General features: G+C 40.1%; 1 protein-coding gene across 3 annotated transcripts in view; it reads right to left on the minus strand.

The window, feature by feature from the left end:
- The window catches only part of wdhd1 (WD repeat and HMG-box DNA binding protein 1), a 60112-nt gene extending 37707 nt beyond the window's left edge, over positions 1-22405 (minus strand). For 2 of the 3 annotated variants that reach the window (XM_014196001.2, XM_014195980.2), the window contains exons 1-8: positions 22299-22393; positions 21587-21670; positions 20840-20951; positions 12437-12588; positions 11256-11367; positions 11056-11106; positions 8975-9070; positions 6710-6802 (exon numbers count right to left, since the gene is read on the minus strand). In XM_014196001.2, the coding sequence (XP_014051476.1) occupies positions 6710-6802; positions 8975-9070; positions 11056-11106; positions 11256-11367; positions 12437-12588; positions 20840-20951; positions 21587-21670; positions 22299-22393 (795 nt within the window). Of the gene's footprint in view, positions 1-6709; positions 6803-8974; positions 9071-11055; positions 11107-11255; positions 11368-12436; positions 12589-20839; positions 20952-21586; positions 21671-22298 lie in introns of all 3 variants that reach the window. The other variant, XM_014195991.2, reaches the window with a different exon arrangement.
- Positions 22406-25515: the final 3110 nt, after the last annotated feature.

Genomic DNA, 25515 nt, shown 5'->3' on the forward strand with positions numbered 1-25515 from the left:
TAAGGGCTATTTGACCAAGAAGGAGAGTGATGAGTGCTGCATCAGGTGACCTGGCCTCCACAATCACCCGACCTTAACCCAATTGAGATGGTTTGGAAAAGCAGCTAACAAGTGCTCAGCATATGTGAGAACTCCTTCAAGACTGTTGGTAAAGCATTCCAAGTGACTACCTCATGAAAATGGTTGAGAGAATGCCAAGACTGTGTAAAGCTGCCACCAGGCAAAGGGTGGCTACTTTGAAGAATCTCAAATATTAAAATAGAATTCAATTATTTTAACACTTTTTTGGTTACTGCATGTTTTCATATGTGTTATTTCATCATTTTGATGTCTTCACTATTATTCTACAATGTATAAAATAGTAAAAATAATGAAAAACACTTGTCATGATGTTGGCCTGTGGGTAAGGTTTATGACCCCCCATAAATACCTTTCTCCCTTCCCCTCTCTTTCTGACCCTACTGAAGGACTGTTGAATAGCCTTTGTTAAATATAGTCTGGGAACATCAAACAAATGGGGAAAGGGAACCATGTTTTGGTGATAAAACCAGTTGGAGATATGCTTTGGAACTTGATGAGTGTGGATGTCAGTTCGGTTGTCATCTGAGACATTATGACTGATGACAGGACGACATAAACTGTACCTGGGAAAGTATACACCCTCTAGTTACCAGAGTCACATGGAATTGTTATGCAATTGAAATGTTTGATATTGAAATTGTTTGTTAGGAGATTAAATGTAATTTTAGCTTCCAATTGAGAGAATTGGGTTTTCATTAGGAAAGTGCCCTGATAATGTCTTATCTGCATAATATGCTTATGTGATATACTTGTTATTAGAATGTATCCCTTCGGACTCTGGTGTTGGCAGTTGCACTTCTTCCCTCAGCTGAGGCCCAGAAAGGGGAGAGTTCAGGCTTGTCTTTTACATGTCCCTGGTGCTATGCAGAATATCAGAAAGGCAAGAGGACAGGAGGGAACATTGTCTTCATATGTGAATGTATCTGTTAAACCATGTGATGGGATGGTGTGATTAACCTGTTAGGGCTAGGGGGCAGTATTGACACGGCTGGATAAAAAACGTACCCGATTTAATCTGGTTACTACTCCTGCCCAGTAACTAGAATATGCATATAATTATTGGCTTTGGATAGAAAACACCCTAAAGTTTCTAAAACTGTTTGAATGGTGTCTGTGAGTATAACAGAACTCATATGGCAGGCAAAAACCTGAGAAGATTTCATGCAGGAAGTGGCCTGTCTGACAAGGTGTCGTTCTTCTTGTCTCTGTTTATTGAAGAGTGAGGATCTTAGCTGTCCCGTGACACTTCCTACGGCTGCCATAGGTTCTCAGAAGGCGGCAAAACGCTGAATCGTGGCTTTGCAGGCTCTGGCTGAAACAAAGTAGCGCGTTTGGGTAGTGGCTGGTTACAGTACTGTGAGACTCAGGCTCGTGCCCGCGTCTACCGAAAGCTTTGTTTTCTTTCCTCTGTTTAGCTAAATGGACATTCCCGGTCGGAATATTATTGCTTTTTTACGAGAAAAATGGCATAAAAATGGATTTTAAACAGCGGTTGACATGCTTCGAAGTACGGTAATGGAATATTTAGTTTTTTTTTGTCACGAATTGCGCCATGCGCACGACCCTGATTTACCATTTCGGATAGTGTCTGGGACGCACAAACAAAACGCCGCTATTCGGATATAACGATGGATTATTCTGGACCAAACCAACATTTGTTATTGAAGTAGCAGTCCTGGGAGTGCATTCTGACGAAGACAACAAAAGGTAATCAAACTTTTATAATAGTAAATCTGATATTGGTGAGTGCTAAACTTGCCGGGTGTCCAAATAGCTAGCCCGTGATGGCTGGGCTATGTACTTAGAATATTGCAAAATGTGCTTTCACCAAAAAGCTATTTTAAAATCGGACATATCGAGTGCATAGAGGAGTTCTGTATCTATAATTCTTAAAATAATTGTTATGCTTTTTGTGAACGTTTATCGTGAGTAATTTAGTAAATTGTTAGTGAATTCGCCGGAAGTTTGCGGGGGGTATGCTAGTTCTGAACGTCACATGCTAATGTAAAAAGCTGGTTTTTGATATAAATATGAACTTGATTGAACAAAACATGCATGTATTGTATAACATAATGTCCTAGGGTTGTCATCTGATGAAGATCAAAGGTTAGTGCTGCATTTAGCTGTCTTCTGGGTTTTTGTGACATTATATGCTAGCTTGAAAAATGGGTGTCTGATTATTTCTGGCTTGGTACTCTGCTGACATAATCTAATGTTTTGCTTTCGTTGAAAAGCCTTTTTGAAATCGGACAGTGTGGTTAGATTAACGAGAGTCTTGTCTTTAAATAGCTGTAAAATAGTCATATGTTTGAGAAATTGAAGTAATAGCATTTCAAAGGTTTTGAAAATCGCGCCACAGGATTCAACTGGCTGTTACGTAATGGGGAACCAATTACTGGTTTCCACAATGTCTGTGTGCCAGTCACTCCCTCCTTTGGCCTTGGGGGATGTGTGTGGTAGTGTCTAGAGTTTACAATTGATTTATGCCATTGGATGAGTTGGTGTTTTTTTGCTAAGAGTAACAGGAACAAGATAGCAACCTCGTCTTAGGGGCCAAACTGAGCGATAATTTATAGCGAATGCTATCTGGCTACGGGATACTCCTTTCTCATTTATAAAGTCTCACTTTGTGAATTGTTCCTAATATCTGTGGTTTGTTATGTCGACTAGGGGGTGGATCTTTGCTATAAAAGATCTCAGTAGCCATTGTGTTGCCACTCTCAACAGATCATTAGAAATGGTGAATCGTTGAAACTCATTGCTATTGCAAAGCTCTTATTATTAAAATATTTAGTTTAGGTATAACTCTGACTTGTGTGATAAGTTTGTCTCTCCTCATTTGATAACACAGAAATTAACCACCACAAGGCTCCATATGGAGGGTGTGAAGCAATCGCAGAGCCTCCAGAGGCACGTAGAGGCCAAATCGAGCTCCGTACCGCAACGCCATGTGCCTCCCAAATTTTGTAACAATGCAGAAGACTCTGTATAGCTCCGTATTGACATGATTTGTTGAATGTAGGTGGGGGTTCTACATGCTGTTAAACAGAAACTCTCTTCCTTGACAACAGCTCTGCACTGCTCTGTGAAGCGCAATAAGTATGAATGCCCTGACTTCTGCGGAGGCTGTATCACCATAAATACTGCATGGCCAACGCAGACGTCGGATTGACCAAGCGTCCAGATGCACAATGCACTTCCCTCTCCAGAATGCACATTCATTGTTTCATAACAATTGCGTGAATTGTTTGCGTTTGATTGTTAGTGTATATCAATTCCCCATTACATTACATTCATTACCAGTAATACATTTACCATTAATTCCTATAATTTCTAGTCTGTTTGTTACGGTAATTTATTTGAATGCATTCAATATTATTATTCCAGTCTCCCCTCAATGTCAGACAGGACACATTGTTTGCAGAGTGCACAACCATTCCATTTACGAGTTTTGTCAATTTAGTCATCTGTCCTTTTTTTGGAGCGCTCCTGGCAACGTTGAGTAAGGACACACATAGAAGTAGGCCTATAGGCTACCTGGCCTGCGCACAAATGTAGGCATATAAAATGTGCCCATTTGGGGATCTGATAGTATTTCTGAGTGGCTTAACGCACCACCATAACTTCTTATGGCTTGGGGGCAGTATTTCGACGTCTGAATGAGAACCGTGCCCAAAGTAAACTGCCTGTTACTCAGGCCCAGAAGCTAGGATATGCATATAATTGGTTGATTTGGATAGAAAACACTCTAAAGTTTCCAGAACTGTTAAAATAATGTCTGTGAGTATAACAGAACTGATATGGCAGGCAAAAACCTGAGGAAAATCCATCCAGGAAGTAGGATTTTTTTGATGTGGGTATTTTCAATTTAATGCCTATAGAGTATGTAATGTGTTAGGACCCAGATTGCCGTTCCTATGGCTTCCACTAGATGTCAACAGTCTTTAGACATTGTTTCAGGCTTGCTTTCTGAAAAATTAAGAAGAATCAGACCTTTCTGTCAGTGGACTGTAGAATCATGCAGTGCTGGTTTGCGTGCGTGACCGTGTGCATGCCCTTCGTTGTTTTTCCTTTCTATTGAATACGCTATTGTCCGGTTGAAATATTATCGATTATTTAGACAATTGACAACCTGAGGATTAATTATAAACATTGTTTGACATGTTTCGACGAACTTTGTCGGTACTATTAGGATGTATTCGTCTGCATGTTTTGACCGCCTTTGAGCCAGTGGATTACTGAACAAAACACGCCAACAAAACGGAGTTTTTGGGATATAAAGAGGGACTTTATTGTACAAAACAAACATTTATTGTGTAGCTGGGACTCTTGTGACTGCAGCCAGATGAAGATCTTCAAAGGTAAGTGATTAATTTTATCGCCATTTCTGACTTTCGTGACTCCTCTACTTGGTTGGAATTATTTTTAATGCTTTTGTAAGCGGGGTGCTGCCCTCAGATAATCACATGGCATGCTTTCGCCGTAAAGCCTTTTTGAAATCTGACGAAGAGGCTAGATTCACAAGAAGATAATCTTTAAGCCGATGTTTAACACTTGTATTTTTATGAATGTTCATTATGACTATTTCTGTATTTTGAATTTGGCGTTCTGCAATTTCACCGGATGTTGTCAAGGTGGGTCGCTAGCGGAACGCCTGCGCCAGAAAGGTTAATGACCTGTGGAGCTTCTCAAAGTAATGTTTTCTTCCCCTCAAACAGAAAGAAAACAAAGTCTGTTTTTACATCCCTTGAGAATTACAATACTTCCTCAGGACCCAATCTGTCGATGAGCAACCGTACTCATCGACAGATTGCAAAAAAGCATATCATTTCACAAGCCCTGAATTCATTAGATTATTGCTGTCCATTTGAAATGAAGTTTATTTGACCTTTAAAATTGTACAACAAAGCTTAGAGAAAAAAATATGTTTTCAATCTTTCCAGCTCTCTCCCTTTCGATAACCAGTCTGCGTGAAATGGAAAGATGTCATGCTCTGATCCAATTGAAACATCATGAAATAGGCCTACCTGATTACTTCTTATCAGTGCTTGACTTGGACTGAAATAGGCTCCGGTACTCATTTTGGGTGCTGCTACTGTTTATATTTAGGTCCAGGAGCTCCACAATACTTGTTAGCTAATATTCTATAAGAAGAACAGGAGCTCAAGCAGCAGAACATTTGAGGTGCCGGAACTCAGCTCCGGTGAGCTCGTGCCCAAGATAACCACTGCTTCTCATCCCTTGCGCAAATAGCCTACAGCTGTGTCTGTCCCGAGCTCACTGGCTCAGGAAACTGAGAGCCTAGAATATTTTATACAATGTTGGAAGTTGGCTAGCACAACCTTTGGGCCAGACCTAAGTTAAATTGTTTATACAATGTTTCAAGTTCGTTGCAGACAGGCCATGTGTAGCCAATGTGATTTATAGTATATTTATTTGTATCAATATGTTTTCTACCTGCATGCTGCAATGTTTTTATTTGTTGGCTTTATGTAGGCTATTTTTACATAGTTGGCAATGGCAATAGAAGTTCCTTTTTAGGCTTTATAATTTTCATTTAGATTTGGATAGAATTTTGATTAACCACATGATAATGATTTTGAGACATGAAGACATGAAACTGTTTCACTAACATTTGCATATGAAAACCATAACTGGCATGCAGATTGGTACGTAGAAATGGTAAGATAAATTGGCATTCCACATGAGAAAGGTTGCCGACTCCTCGTGTAGCCTATTACCGGCAACTTCAGGAGAGTAGTGGCAGAATCTGCAAAAGCCAGCAGCAGGAGAATAGTTGGGTCAGGTTTTTTCAAATCAAGCACACACCGATTAAAACACCTGGTTTTCTGAGTAATCTTTCAAATTAGTAGCACATGTAAACACCCAAATCGTCACTCCAGCTGTGTATGTGCAGACCAAATGTGCTAGCACCAGCCGTGCGAAACTCCCTCTATAGCCCGAGTGAAGTGAGTTAGGAACAACTGAATGCATGAGTCTAGAAAGTAAGTTTTACATCAACTTTATATGACCAAACTCAAATATGCTTCCCAAAAATAACACGGTAGAACATTTATTTTGATTGGTGATTTTCTGCATTTATCAGAGTGCCATCAGGTAGCATGATTTCAGATGTGTCCATGTAATTAGGAATATAGGGGAAATAGTTGTTCTTACAAAGCATGTAAACGTTTTGATCAAACTAATATATTAATCTATTCTATCCACAATAACCGCATTGTGTGCATGTAACCGTACTCATCGACAGATTGCAAAAAAGCATATAATTTCACAAGCCCTGAATTCATTAGATTATTGCTGTCCATTTGAAATGAAGTTTATTTGACCTTTAAAATTGTACAACAAAGCTTAGAGAAAAAAATATGTTTTCAAAATCTAGATATATTGTGAATCGCCTATAAATACAAATCAGGATATGATTTTTTGCCCATGTCGCCCAGGCTTACCGTGGAGCCGTGCATGGTGGTGTTTAATAGGTAGAGGAGAAAACATTGTGAAACAGAGTAGGCCGTCCATGAAGAACACTTCATTTTGTTTTCCGTTTCAAACCCTTTTGTAACCTTACTGAACATGCCCCCCAGGTGTCCACTTTACCCATTGACCTCACCTGTGTGCCAAGGTCATCGGAGAGTGTGCTCACGTGGGCCCAGGAGTCTCTCTGGTACAGCTGCACCGTTGTCTCCACGGGAACGGCCAGGAGCTAGACACACACACACACACACACACACACACACACACACACACACACACACACACACACACACACACACACACACACAATGGAAACCACTGGGTGCTCTGACTTAATGGGTTAAGTGTCACTAAGTGGATCAGGATCCTCTCTCCATGAGACTAACCTGAGTAAATAATAATGGTGCATAGAAGAGGTAGTGAATACATGAAAGAGGTACTGAACAGGTGAAAACTATAGGTCACCTTAAAGCAGGGGTTCTTAAACTTTTTCAGCCTGGGACCCAAATTAGAAATTCTGTGTTTTCCCAAGCTTAGGAAAATATGCAACTATACATAAATATCAGTATAGACAAAAACAAATATCAATGAAATTAAATATCCATATAAATGTTTATTTTCCCCCGTTAAAAACACTCGGTCATATCTGTCTAGGTTGGAACAGTTGCTGTTTCAATACAATAAATAATTTACATTCTGAACAGGAATAAACTGATTGATCACGTCACACAGATGAATAACAGAACACATACACAGGCTTTTTGATAGTGCAACCCTAAGTAACAGTACAGATGAAAAATGATCAGGCCTACTGTACATCTTACTGTAGAAATTATTGTTGGAAGAAAGTCTAGGTTGGAACTGTTGCTGTTAAAATACAATACATCTTTTTTTATTCTGAACTGGAATAAAGTGATTGATCACATCACACAGATGTAGACCAGAAAACGCACACACAGTCCTAATGAGAGCATGTCAATTCTGGGCTCTGTTTTTGACTGTGCAACACTGAGGTCATGCTCAGCCTTGTACAGAAACAGTTTGTTTTTTTAAGTACGCCAGAGTTGAGAGCCCTGACTCACATAGGTATGTGGTGCCAAACTGGACCAGAACATCTACTGCTTTCTCAGTCAGGCAGGAGACCACTTCCTGCTGTAGATGAACAACCCAGAACTGTGTGAGTGTGTTCGCCTCAAAAAGCATCTTGCTTCAATCAGTTTATTCCAGTTAAGAATTACAATTATTATTGTATTTTAAAACAGCAACAGCTCCAACCTAGACTAGTTTTCAACAATAATTTCTACAGTAAAATGTACAGTAGGCCTGATCATTTTTCATCTGCATCTGTACTGTTACTAGGGTTGCACTATCAGTAGATAGCTTGCTTAGTGAATGTTAGCTATTACCTGTGTACAAGGCCAGAGGATTGTTTGAAAGAGAAACTCACATCTACTATAATGACAGTTACTTAGTACTGCCTTAAAGATGGTTATCATCATCCGTTATAAAATGACAATTCCTTGCTAGCTGACTTTTCCACTGTCGGAGCACTGTTTCCTGAAGCATTCTGCCCTGTTTTGAAAGAACTCCCTGGGTTTACCATCATGCTGTGGATGTTTGTCGTTTTATTGATTACTTATTAATTTGTTCGTTATGAGAGACTCATTACAAAGCACTTCCCCGCACAAAATACATTGTGGGCACACCTCGTTCTAAGTTTGTATGAAAGAGAAACTTATCGCTGTATGCGCGTTTCATGACAATTGAGCTCAGTCAGAACTTGTGGCTAGCATGAGTCCATTTCATGACAGCGGTGAGTGATGGCAAGTGGGAATAAAAAGTCAGTGGCTTGAACGACAGCGCTGCATCATGTGCGTCGCGGAGTGATCTTCAAGTAAACTGCAGAAAAAAGATCAGCACACGGGCATCTCATCCTCACGCATCTGCCAAACTGAGCAGAGACCGCTGCTAAGCAGAGAGCGCACTGAACAGAGAGCGCAGATGCACTTGAAACTGTGTGTATGCTCATTTAGAAAGGTTGACGTAATCAGATAAGAGGAAATTGCCTAGGATCAGAGAGAAGGGTCAGGCCAAGGATGGTCGGGGTGTGATTCTGACATCTAGCTAAACAAGAGGACCATGGAGATTGCACATGGGAAAGGAGGGAAACTCATTGGGGTCATAAAATGTATAGCTGGGGAGGTGACGCCTACAAGGGAAGAGTATAAAATGTGTTGTGAACTTTCTAAATGTATGCACTCAGCTGACTGTATCCTTGGTGATACACACTTGAAACTTCTCTTGAGCTTTGGGTCTCAATTCCTTATTGCAAAGAGGTTGAAATAGCATTTTTCTTTTTAACTGTCTATAACCTAAAAAGTAGAGGTAAGTGAGTTAGTACCTTAGCGGCCTTGGGCTGCCAGGCCAGTCGGCACAGGGACTTGGCATTGATGACATCATTGGACTTCTGCAGCAGCGGCCAGCTGGTCACCTGAGTCTGAATGAATCCAAAGCAGAGTTTCTCAGATCACTCCAACGCAGGGTTTCCCAAACTCGGTCCCTGAAGGTTTTGGTTTTTCCTCTAGCATTGCACAGCTGATTCAAATAATCAAAGCTTGATAAGTTGAATATTTGTATAATGTGTGTAGTGCTAGGGCAAAAACCAAAACGTGCACCCAGAAGGAGCCCCAGGACCGAGTTTGGGAAACCCTGCTCTAATGCAACAACACTGCCATGTTCATTACATTTACATTTGAGTCATTTAGCAGACGCTCTTATCCAGAGCGACTTAAAGTAGTGAATGCATACATTTCATACATTTTTTCTCCGTACTGGTCCCCCGTGGGAATCGAACCCACAACCCTGGCGTTGCAAACACCATGCTCTACCAACTGAGCTACACGGGACTACATTAGGCAAGAAAACTGCCTGAAACTGGGGAGGGACTACCTGGACACATTTTCATTTAACATTGCAAAATGCTTTAGTGTTAAACAACCCAGATATAATTTTTAAATATACTTTCAAATGGCAGTTGATAGAGCAAGAGCAGAAACAATATATGTTATAGTTGAGATTCTTCACAGTAGCCACCCTATGCCTTGACAGCTTTACCCACTCTTAGCATTCTCTTAACCACCTTCATGAGGTAGTCACCTGGAATGCATTTCAATTAACAGGTTTGCCTTGTTAAAAGTTCATTTGTGGAATTTCTTTCATTCTTAATGCGTTTGAGCCAATAAGTTATGTTGTGACAAGGTAGGGGTGGTATTCAGAAGATAGTACTATTGGGTAAAAGACCAAGTCCATATTATGGCAAGAACAGCTCAAATAAGCTAAGAGAAACAAAAGTCCATCATTACTTTAACACTTTGAAAGTTTCTTCAAGAGCAGTTGCAAAAACCATCAAACGCTATGATGAAACTGGCTCTCATGAGGACTGCCACAGGAAAGGAAGACCCAGAGTTATCTCTGCTGTAGAGGATAAGTTAATTCGAGTTACCAGCCTCAGAAATTGCAGCCCAAATAAATGCTTCAGAGTTCAAGTAACAGACACATCTCAACATCAACTGTTCAGAGGAGACTGCGTGAAATCAGGCCTTCATGGTCCACTTGCTGCAAAGAAACCACTACTAAAGGACACCAATAAGAAGATGAGACTTGCTTGGGCCTGATTAGATCAGTGGAAATCTGTCATTTGGTCTAATGAGTCCAAATTTTAAATGTTTGGTTTTAACCGCTGTGTCTTTGTGAGACGCAGAGTAGATGAACGGATGATCGCCGCATGTGAAGCATGGAGGAGGTGGTGTGATGGTGCTTTGCTGGTGACACTGTCCGTGATTTATTTAGAATTCAAGGCAGACTTATTAACCAGCATGGCTACCACAGCATTCTGCAGAGATACACCATCCCATCTGGTTTGCACTTAGTAGGACTAACATTTGTTTTTCAACAGGACAATGACCCAACACACCTCCAGGCTGTGTAAGGGCTATTTGACCAAGAAGGAGAGTGATGGAGTGCTGCATTAGATGACCCGACCTCCCCAATTGAGATGGTTTGTTTGGGATGAGTTGGACTGCAGAGTGAAGGAAAAGCAGCCAACAAGGGATCAGCATATGTGGGAACTCATTCAAGACTGTTGGAAAAGCATTCTAGGTGAAGCTGGTTGAGAGAATGCCAAGACTGTGCAAAGCTGTCATCAATGTAAAGGGTGGCTACTTTGAAGAATCTCAAATGTAAAAATATTTAAATTTGTTTAACTATTTTAGTTACTACATGATTCCATATGTGTTATTTCATAGTGTTGATGTCTTCACTATTATTCGACAATGTATAAAATAGATTGGTACTGTATACATATATTTTTTACAGTTTGGATGTAGGCATCCGGAAAAAACCCTTAGGCGGCCCGCCCAAGGATTTCAATGACAATGAGCTAAACAGAAGAGTAGAATACGAGGTGGGGTGATCGCTTGTTACCTGTTCCTCAATCTTCCACACAGCTACAGATCCATCACAGCTAGCAGAGGCCTGAGAAGAGAAAGGTTTGACAAATACTTTTTTCTTGTAAGAATAAAGCATTCTAGTCTATTCCCAATAACAGTATCTAGCTAATTAAATATCATGTCAAAATCTGTCAAATTAGTGGTGGTAAGGGTAACGTTGTAGATGATTCCTACCAGGAACTCATCCTTGGGGTCAAAGGTGACACTGAGGACGGGGGCACTGTGTCCCCGCAGGGTCTTCTGCTGACTGCTGTCGGACATCTCCACTACCTTCACCATGAAGTCACTGAGGGAGGAGCACGAACACACAAGGGATGTGATCAGAACAAAGGTAATAAAGAAAATCATTGTTTGGGCTAGGGGTATGTCAGATTTAATGATATATGAATGGATAATTTCATTAAAGCAAGAATTCTTGATTAGTCAGGAAAAATCTCATCTCTGGGGAGTGAGTGAATGAGTGAGTGTGGAAATAAAATGATTGAAGGAATGAATTAAGGAATGGATGAATAAATCATGCAAACAATAAATTGAGTTGTAAGTGCTCTGCTTCCAACTTTTACTTTGTATCAAACACATACAGTATTACATATCTAGATCAGTTAGATCTGCAGAAGGAAATAGACGCAAGAAACTAATTTCCTCAAATCAGTGGTGGATATCATACAGATGCCATATCTTAATTTGATCACCCTATTGCACAGCAGGAAATGCAAACTTGTAATGTACTCAAGACTTAAAAACACTTCTAAAGTATATCATTTTCACTTTAAAATTTCAGACTTGATTGATCATCCCCTACAAAAATGCCCATTAACGATATTCCACATAATAATTCAAATTTTCCTGCTGTAGCAAACTGGCTCAAATTAAGATCCTACATCTGTAACCCTCAACAGGCCTCAGATGCCTGTATTGATAAAGTCAATATTCAAACGGATATTAGCCACGTGAAAATGGCCTAATCAATCCAGAGATATGGGCAGAGTCTTCATTTCTGTGATACACCTGTTTAGAGAATCAATGCGTACAGCAAGCAGCTATTGACTTACAGTCTAGACTAATCAGAAAGGAATTGAAAGCTGTTTCGTGTCTATTTGGTAAAAAGTTGGGATCATTGGGATCCTTAGTATAACCATTAGTATAACCATCAAACCAGAAACACATTTTTATGACAAGGAAATAAACGTAGATATCTGCATTGCCGAACTGATTGTAAAGGAGGATAATGACATGCAGAATATAATTTATTCAGCTTCTAGCAATTTGCTCTGAGCTCTGCACATCGGGGTGGTAACACAGAAATTACATTATATTCTAGTCATTCTATTTCTATGGGTGTCCGTCTACAGTACCTGGATCCGGCAGCGACTCTGGAGCCGCTGCTGTTGTAGGTGACGTGGGTGGCGTTGGTGGTAAAGCGGGTGAGGATGCCATCTGGGTCACCCTCAGGGAACGTGTGGATTTGTACTGTGTTGTTGGAGGCTGCTGTGACCAGCTTCCCATTCTATATATTATGGGAAGAAAAGACAAAGTTAGATAACAACCATATAAGAATTTCATTGTACACTCACTGAATGCCATGAATATGACAAATAAACCTAGATTTGTAACGGAGAGAGGATATATCGAGCAATAGCACTGTTTGAATATTACCATACTGTATGTACAACTTGACTAAGTATGTAACCTTAGAAACAAGGTTCATGAAAATCAATAACTTGCTAACATCGGATAACATTCATATACCGGCCATCTCTGAAACTCACTTAGATAATTCCTTTGATTATAAAGCAGTAGCAATAGAAGGATATAACATCTACAGAAAAAACAGGAATGCCTATGGGGAGGTGTTGCTGTATACGTTCAGAGTCATATCCCTGTAAAGCTTAGAGAGGATTGTAGCGGTATTATTAGAGAGGGGTAAATATATATTTTTTTTTTAAATTGGGGCGCCAGGCAGGTATTAACCCTGCCGAAATTGAAAAGAGTAGGCTAGATGGAGTACCACTACCAGACACACACATCAGCAAAAGAGACTGCCTAGAGTGTAGCCTGTTTGCCAGAGGAGAGAAAAGATAAGACACACGTCACAGCACAGGGGTAACCCCACCAACAATACCTCATACAATAATAATGGCAGAGCAATTGAATGGCAACTTCATAGAAACAATTGACAAGAAAGAACTAAGTCATCAACATTAGAGTATTTGCAATAATCTGTATTTACCTCCCAGTGTAAAGCACTGGAGTGATAGAGGGGAAATATATGAGAGCGAGGATCCCATCAGCTTTCTATAGACTAGGCCTACAACAGGAATATAGCCTACCAGGCTGGCATGAAAATGAACCACGGGAAAAGCGTCCTCAATTCGCAATTTTTTTTTTTTGTATCTTTATTTTAACAGGGAAAACAGACTGAGACCTGGATCTCTTTTACGGCTGTGCCCTGTGTAAACATGTTGACATGTACAGTTTTAGGCATACAGACAAGAACATTTCAAACATACAAAACAAAGACACAATTCAACAGAAACAATCACAGACAACATCATATTGATCCTCCATAACATTTTTGAAATGGGCAAGGGACACCAGAGTGTCTAACTTAAGTTGGATCTGCAGTTTGTTCCATAAATAAGGCGCAAAGGAACTAAAGGCAGTCCTACCCAACTCTGTGGAGACCGCAGGAGTCTCTAATTTAATCCACATCTGTGATCTGGTTTTAAAATGTGTATATCTAGTGGAAATTAAAGATGATATATATGGAGGTAGTTTTAAAAGAAGCGCTTTATAAATAAACAAGAGAGCATGTTGCTCTCGCCTCACAGATAGAGAGGCCCAACCCACATGTTGATATAGGATACAGTGATGAGTTTTGTAACTATCACCCGTGATAAACCTGAGTGCACAATGGTAAATAGCATCCAGTGGTTTTAATGTGTTTGCCGATGCATGCATATAGATAATATCACCATAATCTAAAACGGACATAAAAGTAGCCTGCACAATTTGTTTTCTATTTACGAAGGACAGACAAGCCCTGTTTCTGTAAAGGAACCCTATCTTGAATTTGAGCTTTTTTCCCAATTCAGTAACATGTTTTTTAAAAGAAAGCCTATCATCTAACCATACCCCTAAATATTTATATGCAGAGACCTGTTTGATTTGAGTACCATCCAAGCTAGTGATTACAAGTGTTTCTAACTGAGAGTTTAGACCTAGAAAAAAACATGACATTTGTTTTCTTAGCGTTTAAAACAAGTTTAAGCTGTAAAAGAGACCCCTGTAGTATCCTAAAATCAGACTCCAACTGCATTAAAGCTTGGTCCGCTGTTGGAGCAATAGAGTACATCACTGTGTCATCTGCATATAAATGGAATTTACAATATCTGACATCATCACCAATGTTGTTTATATAAAGTGAGAACAATAGTGGGCCAATTATTGAACCCTGAGGGACCCCTTTAAGTAACTGTAAGGAGTCAGACTTGACCCCGTCGACCATGACGGCCTGAGTTCTATCTTTAAGATAGTCATAAAACCATCGGCAGGCATCAGTGCCCACTCCTATAGATGACAGCTTACTCAAAAGGATAGCATGGTCTACAGTGTCAAAAGCTTTTGACAAATCTACAAACAACGCAGCACAGTGCTTTCTATCATCTAAGGCATTTGCAATATCATTTACAACAAGCATAGTGGCCGATGTGGTACTGTGTTTAGATCTAAAACCAGATTGATTGGTGCTAAGAATACTGTTAGCAGAAAGAAAAGACTGTAACTGTTTGTTGACTATAGATTCTAGGATCTTTGCCAGACAAGGTAGCCTAGAGATGGGTCGATAGTTATCCAAGTCACTACCGTCACCTCCCTTATGTAATAGTAGAACAAAAGCTGCTTTCCACACCTTAGGGATATTTCCTGTGCTTAATGTTAGATAAAAAATGTGTGTCACTGAACCAGCAATGATAGGTACAGCACACTTAAGTAACGGGTCTAAATTGTCAGCGCCTAAGGATTTCTTAGTATCAATGGCACACAGGGCAGCTAGAACCTCTGCTTCGGTTATTTTCTGGAAACTAAAAACAGGGTTACCATTTTTCAGAGTAACTGGCCAGTGCCACAATGGCCACTTTTCCTTTCAAATAAAAAAACAGCAGAGATGAAAGCATCACAAATATCATTTTTTTCACTTAGGATACAGTAATCTGAGGTAATTTGCTTAGGAAGAGAAACAGCAGAATTCCCCCGTTATAGCATTAAGGAAGTAATTTGATTTTGCCTTTTTGACAGCTGCAGTACATTTATTTCTCAATTGCCTAAAAAACAGCCAATCAGCTGGAGTACCTGTTTTCCTCGCCAAGGCCCAGGCCCGATTTTTTTGCAGGAAAAGACCTGACAATTCAGGAGAGAACCAAGAACTGGTTCGGTTTCTTACTCTGTGATTCTTAAGCGGGGCATGTTTATCAGACATAGAGGTAACAATAGAAGAGAAAAAAGCAAGGGCTAAAACCGGGTCCAGAAAGCAGCAAGTGGATAAAAACTCAGAGTGATATAAGTCAAGGGTAAAAAATTGCTGTGAGAAATGTTTATAATTTCTCTTAGAGATTATACAGGGATCAGAGTGTTTCAGCCTGGTATCTCTAATACAAGCAATAGGGCAGTGGTCACTGATATCATTTGCAAAAACCCCACTGGCTGTGTATTTATGGGGGGTATTTGTTAGAATAATGTCTAGTAGAGTAGATTTTACTGGGTTCTTAAAGTTGGGACGGGTTGGTTTAGTTATCAGCTGAGTTAGATTTAGCTCAGTACAAATGTCTTTTAATTTATCGGATACTGGTGAAAGCCAATCCAGGTTAAAATCTCCCAAAATCAGTAATTCAGAGTTTGCATAATTAGACAGTATATCAGATAATTTGCATAGAGTACAAGGAGGAGCTGAGGGGGGGGGCGATATACCCCTCCTAGAGTTAAACGAGCATTATTACCAAGTACCAACTAAAACTAGACATTCATATTGCTTTGGGACAGAGGTTGATATGGACACAAAAACATTTAAGCAGCATTTTACATAAATCGCGATACCACCACCTCTACCAACTCTATCAGCTCTATAAATATTGTACCCAATCAACTGAACATCTGAATCAGGCACAGAATCACACATATTTCAGTGCATAGATGACATATTTTCTTCCCATGCCACTGTTCTTAGACAGGTGCATGATAATGGTCCATTCTAAATCAAAACCAATTTCACCACATATTATTTAGTATATGTAAATTAAACATTAAATTAATAACAGTCTTATAGGTGACAGTATTAGCCTATCACTTGTGAATGATGCCCAGCTTGTGCAGTAAGGGAAGAAACAGTAAATGCCTTTTTTTCTTTGCAACTTCAAATCATAGTCGCACACCTCATGTAGCCTAGCCCATTTTGATAAGGTTTGTATCCCAACTGGTGGCCAAATAACATCTTACAACTGAGCACATTAATCCGCGTTATAACTGGTGTAGAGTCTAACTGGCATACATAGGCTACACGTCTTCCTCAAACTTGAAACTCACCATTTTCACTATAACAATGCACCTTTGTAATAAACCATTACATGCATAACTGCATTTGTAGTCACTTTTGAGAAGTGTTTTCCCGCTATTTGATAGCATTTGGAAAATGCGCACGTATAGCCTAATGCTGTGTGCGCATTGCTGCGCTTATAATGTGGAGAAATAGCCTAATAAACTCAGCAAAAAAGAGAAACGTCCCTTTTTCAGGACAATCTTTCAAAGATATTTGGATTTTTACGAATTAACTTCACAGATCTTCATTGTAAAGGGTTTAAACACTGTTTCCCATGCTTGTTCAATGAACCATAAACAACTACCGTAATTTCCAGACTATTAAGCGCACCTGAATATAAGCCGCACGCACTGAATTTAAAAAATATATATTATTTTGAACATAAATAAGCCGCACATGTCTGTAAGCCGCAGGTGCCTACCGGAACATTGAAACAAATGAACTTTACACAGGCTTTAACGAAACACGGCTTGTAACAAAAATAAATAGGCTTTAACGAAACACGGCTTGTAACAACAACAAAAAAATTAGCAGTAAGCTTTAGTTGTCTTTTTGCACTGAGTCAATTCCTCACGCTGCTGTTTCCAACGTCTTATCATCGACTCATTAAGACCAAGCTCCCGTGCAGCAGCTGTTTTCCTTTTCCAACAGCCAGATCAATCGCCTTCAACTTGAAAGCTGCATCATATGCATTTCTCCGTGTCTTTGCCATGATGAGGGTGACAAAATGACTACCGTAATCAGAATGATGGGAAGTTTGAGAGGGCTCGATTTAATCTAAACAGTAAACAAAAAAGTTGTTTGACCTTAACCCGTTCGGCAATTTCATTGGTCTAATGAAAGCTTCATGCCGCCAAAAAACTGAGCACGTCACAGAATGTGTTTTTTTGGAGAGAAAAAATTTGAAAGCGGGAAAAATCCATATATTAGCCGCGTCATTGTTTAAGCCGCGGGGTTCAAAGCGTGGGAAAAAAGTTGCAGCTTATAGTCCGGAACTTACGGTAATAAACATGCACCTGTGGAACAGTCTTTAAGACACTAACAGCTTACAGATGGTAGGCAATTAAGGTCACAGTCATAAAAACTTAGGACACTAAAGATGCCTTTCTACTGACTCTGGAAAAACACCAAAAGAAATATGCCCAGGGTCCCTGCTCATCTGCGTGAATGTGACAGGCATGCTGCAAGGAGGCATGAGGACTGTAGATGTGGCCAGGGCAATAAATTGCAATGTCCATACTGTGAGACGCCTAAGACAGCGCAACAGTGAGACAGGACGGACAGCTGATCGTCCTCGCAGTGGCAGACCACGTGTAACAACACCTGCACAGGATCGGTACATCCGAACATCACACCTGCGGGACAGGTACAGGATGGCAACAACAACTGCCCAAGTTAAACCAGGAACGCGCAATAGGCTGAGAGAGGCTGGACTGAGGGCTTGTTGTAAGGCAGGTCCTCACCAGATATCACTGGCAACAACGTCGCCTATGGGCACAAACCCACCGTTGCTGGAACAGACAGGACTGGCAAAAAGTGCTCTTCACTGACGAGTTGCAGTTTTGTCTCACCAGGGGTGATGGTCGGATTCGCATTTATCGTCGAAGGAATGAGCGTTACACCGAGGCCTGTACTCTGGAGCGGGATCGATTTGGAGGTGGAGGGTCCGTTATTTTCTGGGGCGGTGTGTCACAGCATCATCGGACTGAGCTTGTTGTCATTGCAAGCAATCTCAATACTGTGCGATACAGGGAAGACATCCTCCTCCCTCATGTGTAACCCTTCCTGCAGGCTAATCCTGACATGACCCTCCAGCATAACAATACCACCAGCCATACTGCTCGTTCTGTGCGTGATTTCCTGCAAGACAGGAATGTCAGTGTTCTGCCATGACCAGCAAAGAGCCCGGATCTCAATCCCATTGAGCACGTCTGGGACCTGTTGAAATGCAGCTGGTGGCCACACCAGATACTGACACCAGATACAGTTACTTTGATTTTGACCCCCCCTTTGTTCAGGGACACATGATTCCATTTCTGTTAGTCACATGTCTGTGGAACTTGTTCAGTTTATGTCTCAGTTGTTGAATCTTATGTTCATACAAATATTTACACGTTAAGTTTGCTGAAAATAAACACAGTTGACAGTGAGAGGACGTTTCTCTTTTTGCTGAGTTTAGTTTATCAACATTAAGCTAAACATTCTGATATGTTGCATCATCAATAGAATTGGTAAACTTTTGTACTATAGCGGATAGTGCATTGACATAGGCTAGTGCTTTTACTGTTCATTAGGCCTACTCATCCTGTTGGCTGACAAAAAGTAGGCTAAATGTGGACAGTTCTGACATCTTTAATATGCGCCTCGGAATTTGATTAGAGGGATGCACACAGTTGCGTCCCGATGTGTCTCTCTTCATTCACTTGTAGCCTACTTCTTAACTGAAATGCCTTTGAGAAGGACCCGATCACGTGACGGGCATCGGCTACATCTAAGAGTGAGTGAGATGTGCTTCGGAGCACGGCAATTATAATTATTATATTCAGCAATAGGGCACAACGGCCACTTTGGCCGCAAAAGGCATGGATTTTTTAGGGGGCATTACGGCTACACAAGGGGGATGCCGCATGGAAATTTGAGGCCTGGTGAGAATATTATCAAGTGCTTGTCAAATTGTGAATGAGAGAGTGATGAAGTGTGTGCAACTTGAGGCTTTTTCAAAATCATTAGAGTCCCATCAGGCAGCCTTAGAATGTATAAAAAATCTAAAACATATAGCCCAAAGTTTGTATCACATGGCATAAATAACTCTAAATTAAGAATATAGGAGGACCAGTTTCTTTGTTAAAACGGTCAAAACAGAATATTTATGAAGCTGTGTTCAATTGTATTCTTCATACTATAAAATATTTTTCAAAACAATGCCACAGGGCCTCCCGAGTGGCGCAGCACCTCAAGCATCGCAGTGCTTGAGGCGTCACTACAGACCTGGGTTTGATCCCAGGCTGTGTCACAACCGGCCGTGACCGGGAGTCCCATAGGGCGGCGCACAATTGGCCTCGTGTCGTCCGGGTTAGGGGAGGGTTTGGCCAGGGAGGCTTTACTTGGCTCATTGCGCTCTAGTGACTCCTTGTGGCGGGCCAGGCGCCTGCAGGCTGACTTTGGTCGTCAGCTGGCTTCCAGGTTAAGCGGGCATTAAAGTGCGCGGTTTGGCGGGTCATGTTTTGGACGACGCATGACTCGACCTTCCCCTCTCCCGACACTCTTGGGGAGTTGCAGCAATGAGACAAGATCGTAATTGAAATTGGGAGAAAAAAGGGTTAAAATAAATAATAATGCCACAGAATTCTGAGCAAATCTTTTCTGCTAAATGAACTAGTGTAGCCCACAGCCATATGGCATAGCCATATCAGGGCCTACATAAGGACAACGCAGAGTATGCTTTTCTGTTCCTCTGAAATAGACTACATTTTCTTCATATCATGTTTCTTTAGACCTGTCGAAAATAAGTAATGGATTTATTGTGATGGGGTAGGCTATATTAAATGGATTTATTCGACTTTTAAAAATGTAGATGTTCCAAAGGACTGCATCAGTGGCTTGTAGGCTATGCGTGGAAGCCAGGAGATGCTAAACGTGCTTATGTTAATGTTAATTAACGTCAATTACCGTGAGACCGGCAGTTATTTGCTTGACAATCACTAGCTGACAAAATTTCATGACCGCAACAGCCCTAGCCATGATTGCATGGAACTCCCATCTCAAATTACTCAAGCAAACAGCAAAATTATCTTTAAAAAAACAGATAAAAAATCTCATGGAACAGCAGGGACATTGTTTGTATTATTTTTGTTGTATTGTTTGTGTATTGTTATATTTTACATTTCTGTGACTGTCCTTGTCTAAATGGTGTATAAGTGTGTTCTTACTCGTCATGTTGTGTGTTTCTTGTAGACCCCAGGAAGATAATAAAAATAAGAAGTGTTATAGAATTGACATCAACCACATTGGTAGACCTGCGATATGGCTGTAGAATCCTACGGGGTCTAAGAGTCTACAGCCATGTCTCTGGAGTACCTCATTGGCAACCACATTGAGTAGGCTTATTGCATATTTGCTGTGCAACACATTGGTTACTTTGTCAATGGCAGACTGGTATGAGACTCACCTTCAAGGCTAAAGAATAGGCCTTCTCCCCCACGTTGATGGACTTGGGATCGTCGTCATCCAGACTCTCCCATATTCTCACATCCCCATCACTTCCACAAGTGACTATATACCTGAGAGAATGTCAGGCAAGAATAATTTCAGCAACTACCTCTATACTTATATTACTACCTGGACAATATTTATTAGTGCTGAGAGATTAGTGCTTTTTGAGGTCTGTTCGATTATAAAAAAATAATGGTTTCGATTATTATTTTTGAAACATTAAATGCATGATGGGTTGAACGCTCCAACACAGCATAAAACAATAAATAAAAGTCCCATGATGGTAGTGACTGCCATTAGTGCGTATCACTTATAAATCAAAATCAATTCACATTACTTTAAACAAATATTTCAGTTGTGTATTTTACATTTCTTTTATGCCTATTTGATGACCAGGGCCTAACATTTACTTTTTGGTCAACCAGCCACTGTGGCAGGTACAAGTAGATGGAAAAAAATCTACCAGCCACTCAGATTTTTTACCAGCAAAATATTTTTTTTGCCTGATGACCATGCTTAATGTTTTAAAACAAAAAAATGTATAAGTAAGAAGTAATGTGGCATATTGCTTAATTTCATGTTTTGTGACAAGTCTTTTAACCCAAATATCAGATGAGACATGTTCAGCTGCTACTTTATGGGCGGGAGGTTACGCTGGTAGTGAATATGTTCCAGCTGTCGTGGCTGGTTCAGTTATACTTACTTTCCAGTGTCATCGAAGCAAACATCTGTGTGTCCCTCTGAGTGGCCGTAGCGCATTGGCTTTCTTTCACAGGGCATTGCTCTACTGAAATGATAGCATTGTCAGAGAATGTGGAAGTGGCATGACATGATCCCATTTATGTTGTACATACACATGAACTAGCTAACATACTTGAATTCTTCTTCTCGAATTCCACTTCACTAAACAGTATTGATGTGCTGTTTATTTTATTGCTGTCTACTGTTAGGCCTATGTCCACTGTCGTATAGCTTAGGTTATTGGCTGCCTTGGTACCCGTTTGATTCACTACTATTAGCTAGCTACCTACTATACGCAAGTGCAATCAAATTTCCAATTGTGGATCAATAACACAGTTACAGTATCGTTCATCTTATTTAATAACGAACATTGCATTTCACTATATATGACTTAGTCAAGTGATCTAGTTTGTTAACTACTTTTGCAGCCAGTCTCTTCGTGCAATTCACTTTCTTTGAAAATGTATTCTATTGTGTCATATGTACGAAGACGTTTGAACCACATAACTAGCTAGCGTTAGCTAACTGGGGCAGAATAACAGCTCAAAATAGCTAAGTAGCTAAAAAAAACACATGATAAAATCACGTAATCATTCAAAACGTTTGAAATCTTCTCTTTTAATATATCACGTTACAGGAGATTAGTGAAACAGGGATCATAAAACCAAACTTACTGTAGAATCCTCTTTATGTGACTGCAGAAAGTCCCGCGCAGTTGAAAACAAGGAACCAGAAGAGCTTCAGGGTTCCCGCCAGCGACGTCAAGCATTACCACTCCCTCGACTCCTCCTTTTCTCCTCCCATGTGCCCACAAAAGACGAGCCCCAGCAAAAATCCATCTACCTCACTTTGTCATGTAGTCAGGCAGTAGATATGCAGCTTTGTATGTTTTCAAATATAAATTATAAATGAATTTCAATCAAATCATCCATAATTTCATTCTACTCAAAACTAATTCAACCTCTCAATCTAACTTCCTGTATAGGCTAAGCTCCTTGCATTCATTTTCAAAGAGTTGTATATTTATTCACATCATTGTCAAGAGTTAAAATGATACAAAAAAGTATTGTATACACAGAAGACTGGGCAACGAAATTTGTATCAAACAACAATATGTGAGTACCACAGTACCACAGCACCTTAATTGGGGAGGACTGGCTCGTGGTAATGGCTGGAGCGGAATTGGTGGAACGGTATTAAATACATCAACCCCATGGTTTGACGCTATTCAATTGGCGCAGTTCCAGACATTATTATGAGCCATCCTCTCCTCAGCAGCCTCCACTGGTGAGTACCTGTCCTCTCTTTCCAAACCCATGTGGCCCAGACGATCTGATCTTGGTATACTTTCTATTGGCTGAGAGGTCTCGCTAGAGTAATTTCATAAGCACAACAGGAAATAGGCTGCTGCAGACAGCTGTGTCTAAATATTACTGCAATGAAATCCAATAGTCTCCAATAAAGCCTGTGTGTGTGTGTGAGTATGTGTGTGGGTGTCTGTGTGTGTGTAACCTGTGCAACGTGTGTGCTCATGTTGACTGATTACTGCAAATGAGCCTAAACCAAAGACATACAATCCCATCACAGAATCGTCTGTGATTTAATGAATTCTGTATATAATAAGATACCTTATACAGTGTTACAATGTTAAGCTCTGGATGGGGTCTGACTGCAATGATAACTGGATAATCTGAGACACATTCATATTTCATTTCTGTGGTATGGGCAGATCAATAAAAGTATGGCTCCTGCCTCTGTCCATTGAGAAACCATATTTATTTTCTTCATTATCTAGACACATTGTCTGTGTCACGATTCTCCACACTTCACCCAAAGTGTGCACTTGCACACTTCCCGTCACAGGTTTAAAAGCAATGTATTGGTGTTATCATTGCCGGGGGGGAGCTTTTGCCATTGTTAAATCCATGATGGGAATTGTGCTTATGGATAAGGGAGGAGAATAGGGATGCTGCCCATGACTGAATTTAAATGTGTCTTTCCATGATTTTCTATTGGTAGATGGTTAAAACATTTTAAAAAGTAGACACTGAATATCCCTTTGAGCATGGTGACGTTATTAATTACACTTTAGATGGTGTACCAATACACCCAGTCACTACAAATATACAGGCGTCCTTCCTAACTCAGTTGCTGAAGAGGAAGGAAAATGCTCAGGTTTAAAAGCATGGATTGGTGTTATCATTGCCCGGGAGGGAGCTTCCACCATTGTTAAATCCATGATGGGAATTGTGCTTATGGATAAGGAAGGAGAATAGGGACGCTGCCCCTGACTGAATTTCAATGTGTCTTTCCATGATTTCTCGCATCCTATCTCCTCACCCCTTTTTCAACCATATTGGGTCCCTCCCCTCGCACTTTCTTCTCCAATGCGCTTTGAGAAGGTAGTGAGGATCAATCTAAACGCTAAATGGCAAAAATTAAGAGTGTGTAAAATAAATTACTTGTAAATTAACAAATGACTTCAAAATCTGAATTAGTCTTGCATAGAGAGGAAGAAAGTGCCTTCTATTTCTTATCTCTCCCACTCTTTGGAAAGCAATAACATTCAAAGGTGCTCTTTGCAGAGAGCATTTTGAATTGTTTTCCCACATTTGAAAGGCAAATATTACCATACTATTAAGTTATTTTACAGATCAGCGGTAAGGGCATGGTTAAGTGTAATGTGAGCAGTGCTTTTCTACTAGAGCAAGGATATTTGCTTTGTTGATGCGATAACAGGTTCTCTATTAGAAAACAAAGATAGTCAGTCGAATATAAGATATATATTTCTTGACCATCTGTTCTGCATAGAAAATAATGTCACAGAAAAGAGGTATGACAATGGAGCATTTATTGGTTGTATTTGGAGGTAGCCTATAGTATCCATGTAGGGAAATTGGAATGAATGTTATTAAAGGTTGTTTGAGTGGTTGAGAATTTGAGCATTTTGTGGAAACAATATTAAGAAGACCATAATTCAATATATCAGAATAATGAGGTATCTGGCCTCTCTAGAAAGTGCTAATATGAAACAGTATCCATTTTACAGTGCCTTCAGAAAGTATTCACACCCCTTGACTTTTTCCACATTTTATTGTGTTACAGCCTGAATTTGAAATGGGTTATATTGAGACTTTGTGCCACTGATCGACACACAATACCCCATAATGTCGAAGTGGAATTATGTATTTAAGAAATGAAAAGCTCAAATGTCTTGAGTCAATGGATATTGATATATATTGATATATATTGGATATATATTCAACCCTTTTGTTATGGCAAGCTTAAATAAGTTCGGGAGTAAAAAGTCACATAATAAGTTGCATGGATTCTTTGTGCAATAATAGTGTTTAACATGATTTTTTAATGACTACCTAATTATTATTATTTTTATTTATTTTTAAACCTTTGTTTAACTAGGCAAGTCAGTTAAGGACAAATTCTTATTTACATTGACGGCCTAACAAAAGGCAAAATAAAATTTAAAAAATAACATATAACTATAGGACAAAACACACATCGCGACAAGAGAGACAACACAACACTACATAAAGAGAGACCTAAGACAACAACATAGCAAGGCAGCAACACATGACAACACAGCATGGTAGCAACACAACGTGACAACAACATGGTAGCAACACAACATGACAGCAGCACAAAACATGGTACAAACATTATTGGACATTATCTCTGTACCCTACACATGAAATGATCTGTACAGTCCCTCAGTCGAGTAGCGAATTTCACACACAGATTCAACCACAAAGACCAGGGAGGTTTTCCAATGCCTCGCAAAGAAGGGCACCTATTGGTAGATGGATCTGGCACTTTTTTTTCAAATTTCGCCTAAAATGACATACCCAAATCTAACTGCCTGTAGCTCAGGAC

The sequence above is a fragment of the Salmo salar genome, chromosome ssa01, assembly GCF_905237065.1.
Source record: "Salmo salar chromosome ssa01, Ssal_v3.1, whole genome shotgun sequence".
In the NCBI taxonomy this organism is placed as follows: Eukaryota; Metazoa; Chordata; class Actinopteri; order Salmoniformes; family Salmonidae; genus Salmo; species Salmo salar.